General features: G+C 58.9%; 1 protein-coding gene across 4 annotated transcripts in view; it reads right to left on the bottom strand.

Moving 5' to 3' along the window:
- The window catches only part of Furin (furin (paired basic amino acid cleaving enzyme)), a 32,604-nt gene that overhangs the window by 2,460 nt on the left and 21,515 nt on the right, over positions 1–8,629 (bottom strand). For 2 of the 4 annotated variants that reach the window (XM_013512499.1, XM_013512500.1), the window contains 14 exons: positions 5,552–5,889; positions 5,135–5,233; positions 4,894–5,034; positions 4,508–4,636; positions 4,323–4,399; positions 3,976–4,064; positions 3,314–3,486; positions 2,291–2,503; positions 1,764–1,864; positions 1,550–1,653; positions 1,340–1,457; positions 1,059–1,238; positions 524–648; positions 286–396 (listed from right to left, as the gene is read on the bottom strand). In XM_013512499.1, coding sequence (XP_013367953.1) covers positions 286–396; positions 524–648; positions 1,059–1,238; positions 1,340–1,457; positions 1,550–1,653; positions 1,764–1,864; positions 2,291–2,503; positions 3,314–3,486; positions 3,976–4,064; positions 4,323–4,399; positions 4,508–4,636; positions 4,894–5,034; positions 5,135–5,233; positions 5,552–5,728 — 1,837 coding nt within the window. In that variant the 5' untranslated portion in view covers positions 5,729–5,889. Of the gene's footprint in view, positions 1–285; positions 397–523; positions 649–1,058; positions 1,239–1,339; positions 1,458–1,549; positions 1,654–1,763; positions 1,865–2,290; positions 2,504–3,313; positions 3,487–3,975; positions 4,065–4,322; positions 4,400–4,507; positions 4,637–4,893; positions 5,035–5,134; positions 5,234–5,551; positions 5,890–7,825; positions 8,139–8,629 lie in introns of those variants that run through there. The other 2 variants (XM_013512501.1, XM_005381508.2) reach the window with 2 other exon arrangements.

The raw sequence follows: 8,629 nt of genomic DNA, 5'->3' as shown, positions 1-8,629 counted from the left end.
TTTCTGTCTTTTTGTGTGTGTGGTTCTGGGGATTGAATGCAACGCCCCTGCACTGAGCTGCATACCCTACCCTTATTATTTTGAGGCAGAGTCTTGCTAAGTTACCCAGGCTAGGCTCAAACTCGCACTCCTCCTCCCTCAGCCCCCAGAGGGCTGGGAGGACAGGCTTGCACCACCATGCCCGCTAAGTCCCAGGGTCCCTTGAGACACCTTTTCCTCCTATAGCTGGGGCTTTAAGGTTGTTTCCCCCATCCCACCCCTACTTCCACAACCCCCACTACTGACCCACGCAGGCCTGGCTGGACGTGAGGGTCTTGCAGCCGCTGCTCTCGGGAGGTGTGGGAAGCCCTTCAGGGGCTGTGCCGTAGAGTATGAGAGTGAACTTGGTCAGCGTCCCTGTACCAGATTGGAGGCAGAAGCTGAAGTCAGGAAGTGGCAGCACCACACACAGCATCCCAGACCTCACCAATCCACCTCTGCACCCCGTGCAATGCCCCGCCCAGCACCTTGAGGACCCCCGTACCATAGTTGTTGGCTTCGCTGGTGTTTTCAACCTCCAGGACCCACTCGCCAGCCGGGTCCTCATCCCAAGAATGGGTTGTCATGAAGGCCCAGTCATTAAACCCATCTGCAGAGTAGTCGTGTGGCCTGGGGGAGGGGGGTACATATAGCCATCTGTGGTCTCAGGGGACCCCCAGGCCAGGGACCCCAAACCCACACTCATGAGCCATGCACTCGTGCCCTGATGTGGCACCAACCCTGCTGGACCGGAAATGCCTATTGGCCTGGCTGATTCCTAGGGGCCAGGTGGTCTCCAGCAGGAGACTCTATAGAGGTATAAAGTACTTTACATAGGAACACCTGCTGCTGGCCTTAAAATAGGTAGAAGCCAGAGATTCCAAGGACGTGACATCACACAGGACGAAGCTGTCCCTCTCGACCAGTGTCCCACTGAGTAGCACGACAGGTGTTAGGGCAGTGTGGGTAGTGATGAGATAAAAGGGGGTTTTGAGGGAGCAGGCGAGCCAGGACAAGGTGGGCAGGGGACAGAGACGCACCTGGCGGCCAGAAGGGTGGAGCGGGTGCCCATGGGGCTGACCAGGTGGATGGCCAGGTCGCCACGGCGGTTGTAGGACAGGGTGAGCCGGGCCTGAGCGTGCTCCAGCCGGGTGATGTGGGTGGGCTCGCCCAGGCACGCAGTCACCGCCTTGCGCACCTCCAGCCGCTTGCCAATGTCCCTGTGTAGAGAGCACCATGAGGCCAAGTTGCTGGGCATGGAACGACCAGCACCACCCGACAGCCCTGAAGCCGCCTCCACCCAGCCGGGTCCAACCCTCACCTGGGCTCAGTGAGGATGTCGATAATGCACTTCCGCTGGGGGGCAACTGTGGTCCAGTTCTGGGCCAGGGCCACCATGGCACCTGCATCCAACAGCCCGTAGCCGTAGGAGTGGCTCACTGTGGAGGCAGGGAAGGCAGGGTCACAGGGAGGAAGAGAGCGCCCCTCCTAAGCAATCCCTAAGGCCGCTCCTGGGCCCCTGCCCTCACACCTTTGCGGCCTACACCATTGGTGGCCCAGTCATTGGCGTTGAGATGCGCTGGCTTTGAGGTCCGGACCACCAGGTGCTGCATGTCCCGCCAGGTGAGGTTCTTACTACAGAGGAGGAAGGGACAGGTGGGGGCTCAGGCTTTCTGGAGAGAAGCTGAATCCCAAGGCTGCCCTGCAGACAGCAGGGTGGGGACACAGCTGCCACCACCACTTACTTGGCTTCCAGGGTGAGAGCAATGATGCCGGCTGCCAAGGGGGCAGAGGCCGAGGTGCCCGTGTGAGACTCCGTGCACTTCTGCCGCAAGTCAGTAGTGACCTGCGAGGACAGTGGTGTTGGGGCCTGTGATGGACGGAGTGGCCACCTGCCTGGCCTCCCTCTGCCTAGCACCTGGGAGCCCACAGGTGGGACAGTGAGCCAAGCCACCCCGAGCCCGGCAGCTGCCTTGCTAACTCGCTGTGGATAGGTCGATGCACGGCCACTTTCAGGCCTCAATTTCCTAGGGAATGAGGGGGTCCAGCTGGGGGGTGGAGAGCAGTGCACACTTTCAGGGAGAATCTATGCTTCTCAAGGGTTTCACAGAGGGCTCTGTGGCCCTCAGGGTCCCGGAGGCCCCAGCTCCCAGCCTGCGGAGCATGCGCCGATATGGCCACGTGGGAGAGGAGGAAGCAGATGGGGAGGGAAGGGTTCTCTGAGCACAGGGTGCAAGCAGCAGCCTCCCTTCCCGGCCCCAGCGAGACTCACGATCTGCTTCTCGTTCTGGTTGCCACTGCTGTAGGTGGTGGCCAGCGTGGACGAGCAGGCCTCGCTGTACCAGGGCACGTTGCCGAACTGTGTGGCGCTGCTGATGGACAGCGTGTAGATGCTGTTGGTGTAGCCGTCACAGTTGCAGCTGTCATGTTCCCGGCCCCCGTTCCCTGAGGCCCAGACAAAGATGGAGCCCAGTCCCCCGCGGCCCTGTGGACAAAGTGTGCAGGGGTCACTCAGGATAGGGGCTGCAGGCAGGCCCAGCAGGAAGATGGTGCTAGAGTCCAGGCTGACCTCAAACTTGTGGTCAGCCTCTTGAGTGCTGGGACTGCAGGTGTGTGCCACCACGCCCAGCACCATGTCTGTGTGTCCCTTTGTTAATTTACTTTTTGTAGTGCTGGGGCTCAAATCCAGGGCTTCATGCATACAAGATGTGCCCTCTACCACTCAGTTATATCCCCAGCCCTCAGCCCTCAGCCCTTGATGCTCTTTCCTTCTTCTTTTTTAACTTGGAAAAAGAGGCTGAGATAGGGTCTCTCTAGGTAGCTCAAGCTGGCTGTGAGCTTACTATGTAGCCCAGGCTGGGCAAGAATTTTTAATCCTCCTGCCTCAGCTTCCTGAATCTGGATTATAGGTATGCACCACTGTGCCTGGCTCCCCCTTATAATGCTTTAATAAACATGCTTTGAGGTCGTGTCAGCCGGCTGTAGTGGTGCGCACCTGTAATCTCAGCATTCTGGGAACCTGAGGGCAGGAGAATCCCAAATTCAAGCCTACCCTTGGCAACTTAGTTAAGAGCCTACGATTTTTTTTTTAAAAAGGGTTGGGGATCTTGCTCAGTGTGAAGGCCTTGACTTCAATCTCCTGTACTGCAAGATAAAGAAATATGTCTTATAAAGAGTTAAGCTTAAACAAAAATAAACAAAACAGAAAAACACAAGGAAGAGAACTAAGGAGAAGACAGTGCCGGCAACCCCTAGAGATCAGGCCTGGATGCAGGGCTGGGGCAGGCTTCCTCACCTGGCTCACCCCCCGGAAGAAGGCCTCCTCAGCCAGGCGGGCCGGCCCGTCCACTGTCTTGCCGTCATCCTCGGGGCCCCAGCTGGCACTGTAGATGTGGATGTGGTTGGGGTTCAGGCCCAGTGAGCGCGCCTCCACTGCATCTGTCACCTCGCCATCCAGCATGCGCACCCCTGGCAGAGGGGGGTGGGGAAGAGGGGTGCTGCATGGGTCCAGCTGCCGGGGCCATCCTGAGGGGCATGCCCAGCCCTCTCCGCTGGAAAGCCCTGAGCCCCTAACATCCGCCTCTGCCTTTGCAGCACAAGAGCCAAAGGGGGCAAAGGATGACAGCTTTTCCCCCAGCCACCCAGGCTGGACTGGAAACATCTCCAGTTCAGAGGGCAGGGGGACAAAGGCTGCTGTGTAGAGACTCAGAGTGGGTTATGAGCATTCAGGAGACTCCTGTTAAGGGACATCCACCCCACCCTACTCCACAGCCACCAGCCCTGGAAGGCCAGCTCTCTGAGTCACTCTGAACCCCGACGGAAGATCCATGTGGTCAGAAGGATTCACAGTGGGACAGTGAGAGGCACTGGCCAGATGGGAAAGCAGGCAGACAGAAATCCCACAGGAAATCCCTCCCGCCTCCACTGTGGGACAGAGGGGCCAAGGGCCGCACCCACCTCCAATGCGGGCGTTGTAGGCCACACCCACGCCACAGACACCATTGTTGGCCACAGCAGCCACTTCGCCAGCGCACCGTGTGCCATGTCTGCCGGGACCAAGAGCAGAGCATTAGTGGTGTGAATAGAGCACAGCAGAGCCGAAGGAGCACAAAGGATCAGGACTCCCCTCTATCCACACCGGCTCCCCAGGACAGGGCCACCTCCCTCAGAGCCCCAGCTAAGCCAGGACCACAGACAAAGGTGTGAGCCTTTTGGGCGGGGGCATGAGGCACCCTTGCTTAACCCTGTGTTCTCGCTGGGAGAGAAGAGGAGGGGCGCAGAGGTCCAGGGATCCCTGTTCTCACCTATTGTCATTCATCTGTGTGTACCGAGGCTGGGGGTCCGGATCTTGGTCATTGACATCAAAACTGGCCCCAGGATCCTGGAAAAGAGGGGGCTGTAGTCAGGAGCAGCCCGACTGCACTGGCAGAACAGCAACGCCCCTAGCCACCCGTCACCCGGGATGGCTGTTCCCCTCCTGCCTTCTCACATAGTTGCCTGCCAAGTCCGGGTGGTTCTTCTCGATGCCATCGTCCAGGATGGAGACCACAATGCCACGCCCCGTATAGCCCTGGGCCCAGGCCTCCTTCACATTCAGGTCCCGCTGAGTGACACCAGACTGCAGAGACACCACCCCGTTACTTAGAAGATGTGTTTGGCTGGGTGAGTGCAGGGCTAAGCTGGACAATCCCTTCACTGCTCCAAACCCCTTTCTGCACCCACCCTGGCTGTAGTGGCACTGTTGGTTTTGTGGCCTTCCTGAGGTGCAGAGCGGGAGCGGGGGAGACGAGACTTATCAGGAGGGGTAGGGAGAGATGGCTCTTAGAAGGACAGCAAAGAAGCCTCACAGTTGGCCCAACCCCCACGGGATCTCACCGAGGAGGACCAGGGCAAGGAGCAGGGCCACAGGCAGTGCCGTACCAGGTACCACTGCTGGGGAAACTTGGGGTCCGTGGGCTCCTGATACACGTCCCGTTTGGTCCGTCGCTTTGCCACCTGCTGCTCCAGCCACTGTACCTGGGAGGCGATGAGGGAGGTGGTGTAGGTGGGGGCAGGGAAGTGGGGCAGGGAGAGCAGGCAGAGGAGAGGGCAGCAGGAGAGGCGGGTCCAGACTCACTTGAGGCTCCCTCTGGAGACGGCTGTGCCGAGGGTGGTGAGGCGACAGGGACCGCTTTGTCACTGCTCGATGCCAGAAGTGGTAATAGTCGCCGAAGATCTGCAGTGAAGCAGGAGACTGAGATGGGCCTTCCATCTGTCAGTCCCCAGGAGGCGGCGACGGGGGTGGACAGCGGCTGCAAGGGGCGGCTGGCAATGGCAGGGAGTGGGGGCATCTGTTCCCTGCCCAGGACCCAGAACGAACATGCAGGGGACCAAGGGAGACCTTGCCCTCACTGTGACAGGCTACTCATCTGTCAAGCCATCCCACTAGCCACCCAGGACCCGGAAAAGTCAACCCCAACACTTCCTGCTCCTTGATGCCAGGATCCTTTCCCTCCCGGACCACATCCCGTGCCTGCGCCAGCAAGCTACCTACCTGGCCCAGGTTGTGGAACCCATGCTTCCGTGCTATACTATCAGCCACGGCTGGGCCTCCAGGGATGTGCACAGCCCACGTGTTGGTGAAGATCTTCTGGCCACGGGCATCAGTGGCCAGCAGGACCAAGACTCCTGCTGCTGCTACCACCCATAGCAACCAGGGCCTCAGCTCCATGGGGGGCAGGTGGCCGACCGTGGAACTCCTGCCTCCTTGGCCTGGTCACAGGGCCTCGGCTCCCACGTGCCTGCCGTTTACTGCCTGTGGTCCGGGGCTGACTGGCGGGGGCATGGGGCTGAGATGGGCAGGGCTAGCGGGTAGGATGAGGGCTGCCGGCTCTGGGAGGAACAAGGAGAGAAAGGGGGGCCCGTCAGTCCCTCTGAACCCGTGCACTAAGGCTGCCCTTCCTGACCTGACAACTCAACATGCACGCATAAGGGGCGCTGGGAGGCGGGTAAAACAAGACAGTCCTCCCCAGGAGGAATCCCGGCCTCCAAGGGCAGCCAGACAGACGGACACGTGACCCCCATACGCCTCCAGAGCCTGTCTCCACCAAGAACACAAAGGTAACCCTGAAGGGGGCTGAAGCACATCAAAGACTTGAGTCGCTCGAAATCAGAAAAGACCTTGCCAAAATAAAAGTAAAAAGGATGCATTATGTTATAAAGCAGTATGTACACATAATCCCACTTTGTTTTTTTAAAAGCTATTTATACATGTATATTTATACATAATCAAAAACAAAATCTGGAAGGACACACGCTACAACGTTAACAATGGCTCTTTCAAGATGGTGAGAATTACAAGTAATTGTTATTTTCGCCTTTGTGTCTTTGCTTTGCACAATACCTAGGTATACTTTACAGAGGAAGAAAACACGGGCTTTTTAAAGTTTTTAAGTGAACTCACTAGGGTTTCCTGACTCGGTAAAAGAGACGCAGCAGAAGGAGTTATCTGCAAAGCCCCACAGCCAGGAAACAGAGGGCAGCCTGGGTCAGGCAGGGCTTGGGGGACAGTGCTCCGAGGGAACGCCGAGGATGCCCAGCCCTGCCTGGGAGCCCCCGTGCCCCTTCGCTTGCTCTGTGCCCACCACCTTGCGTAACCAGAGCCCGCAGCCAGGGCAAACACTGGCTGCTGAGCTAGGAGCACCAAGGTGAGGCTGAATCAATAGTCCTCGTGTTGTTTTTCCTCCTTCAGCAAACAGACAGCGGGACCTCTCTGCCTGGGGCCATATAACTGTCCCCACACAGGGCCTCTGAGTAGCCAGAAGTCAAGCCTCTGGGGTAGGCGGCAGCTGGGAAGTCCCTCCCAGTTCCAGGCTCCTTGAGTTGCTCTGTGCCTGCCCACAGGGCCCAGATGCCCCTGCCATTCCCAGGGCCCAGCCTCAAAGGAAGACAATGCCCAACAGCGCAGGGAAAGTGCCCCAGCTCCTGTAGGTCTTGGGGAGCTGGACAGGCAGGCGTGCAGGCGTGCGGGCGGGCAGGCTCACTCGTCCAGGGAAGGCCCTTGGCCACAACCACCTCCCTGGCTGCTGCGACCCACGCTGCAGGCTGGGGGACTCCACACACCATTCCTGGAGTATTTTCAGTTTACACCAAAATAACCTGACAGCTGATGGCAGGAGACAACCACCATGTAGCTCTTCCACACCCCTAAGGGGCAGCCGTGAAGGGCTCCAGGGCAGGCAGGGGGCAGAGGCCTGAGGGCCACAGCCCCAGGACCCCTGAGGTGGCTACAGCCCGCCTGAGCAATGGCTGGACAGCCTGATGCTCAAGCCCTAGAGGATGAGGGGACCCCAAAGCCCCATCTAAAGCATGTGGGGTCCAGGATCTCTTCTCCCCTTCCTGCCATATAGCTGCCTCAGGCGCAAGCCAAGACCCCTGACCTACAGTGCTGTAGCCCACCCCCTCCCCATGCCTCCAGTCAAGGCCGGGATGGCCTGGGTCTGGCTCAGGTCTCAGCACACGGTAGAGAGCCGCAGCCGTTTGCACTATAGGCGATTAACCAACTATTTAATTACCTTGCAGCGCCTGGAAAGCAAGCGGGCTTCAGGCACAACTGAACAGTCTCCCAGGAAAGACGGCCTGCCCACCTCTCCCGGGTGTACCATGAGGAGGGGTGGTTTTAGCTTCCAGAGCCCCGAACATCCCACCACCACCACCCAGCTCTGCCTCAGCATCCAGGACAGACGGAGGACCCCCCACACACAAAGCAAGAGCTGCGAACAATGAATGAATGGACTTCTCTCCACCCCCACCCCAGACTCTGACTCACCCTGAGCACCGGTAGTCTCAAACCCCACTCGGTCTCAAAGGCACTCAACTCCAGGCTGGACCAGAGAGAGCCGGGGACTCCTCCGGGCTGTGTTCCTGGGCAAAGCCCTTTTTCTCCAGTCCCAGAACCTCCTGATCACCACCCACCCCCAGGGACCTATTCCAAGCGGTACCTAACCGTGGGCTGGGCCAGGTTTTCCCAGGCACGGGAAGTCCAGCTAGGACACAGCCAGCATGCAAGCCACCTCAGACCACTAGGAAGCCCAGTCCGGTCTCCCCCCGGCCGCCACGCGCAGCCAGGTCCTGCTAGAGGCACCCGGCGGCTGTCCTTTTAAATTCTGAATCCTAGTTCCTGCTCAACTTCTATTTGTTGTGTGATCTTGAACAAGTCACTTCCTCTCCCTGGGCCTCAGTTTCCTTCGTGGTAGAGACTGTTAGACCAGTGGTTTGCAAACTTTCTTGTAAAGCCACAGAATTCTCCAAAAAAAAAAAAAAAAAAACCAAAAACTAATTCTCCGCGGAAGCCCAATTTAGGAAATACTGTAGTTAAAACTAGGGCTTTCGGGTTGACACGGGCCAGGCTTGGCTACACTCTGATGCTGCGCTGTCCACACCTGGCCTGGCCCTCGCTAGGCCACATCACCCTCAGGCTTCCCGCGCCTGCCAAGGAGGGGGCCCAGGCACCCGCTCCGGAACACCGGGTCTGGTCCGTCCCCCGAGGGGACGGTGTGGGGGTGGTGGGAAAGTAGGTGCTGTCTGGCCAGCAGGCGGCCCCCGGTCCGCCGCCCCGCGCCAGGCCTCGGAG

This window comes from Chinchilla lanigera, unplaced genomic scaffold, assembly GCF_000276665.1.
Source record: "Chinchilla lanigera isolate Chin_1 unplaced genomic scaffold, ChiLan1.0 scaffold00015, whole genome shotgun sequence".
In the NCBI taxonomy this organism is placed as follows: Eukaryota; Metazoa; Chordata; class Mammalia; order Rodentia; family Chinchillidae; genus Chinchilla; species Chinchilla lanigera.
Note: the sequence above shows the minus strand (reverse complement) of the source record. Positions and strands in the feature narration are given on the sequence as shown.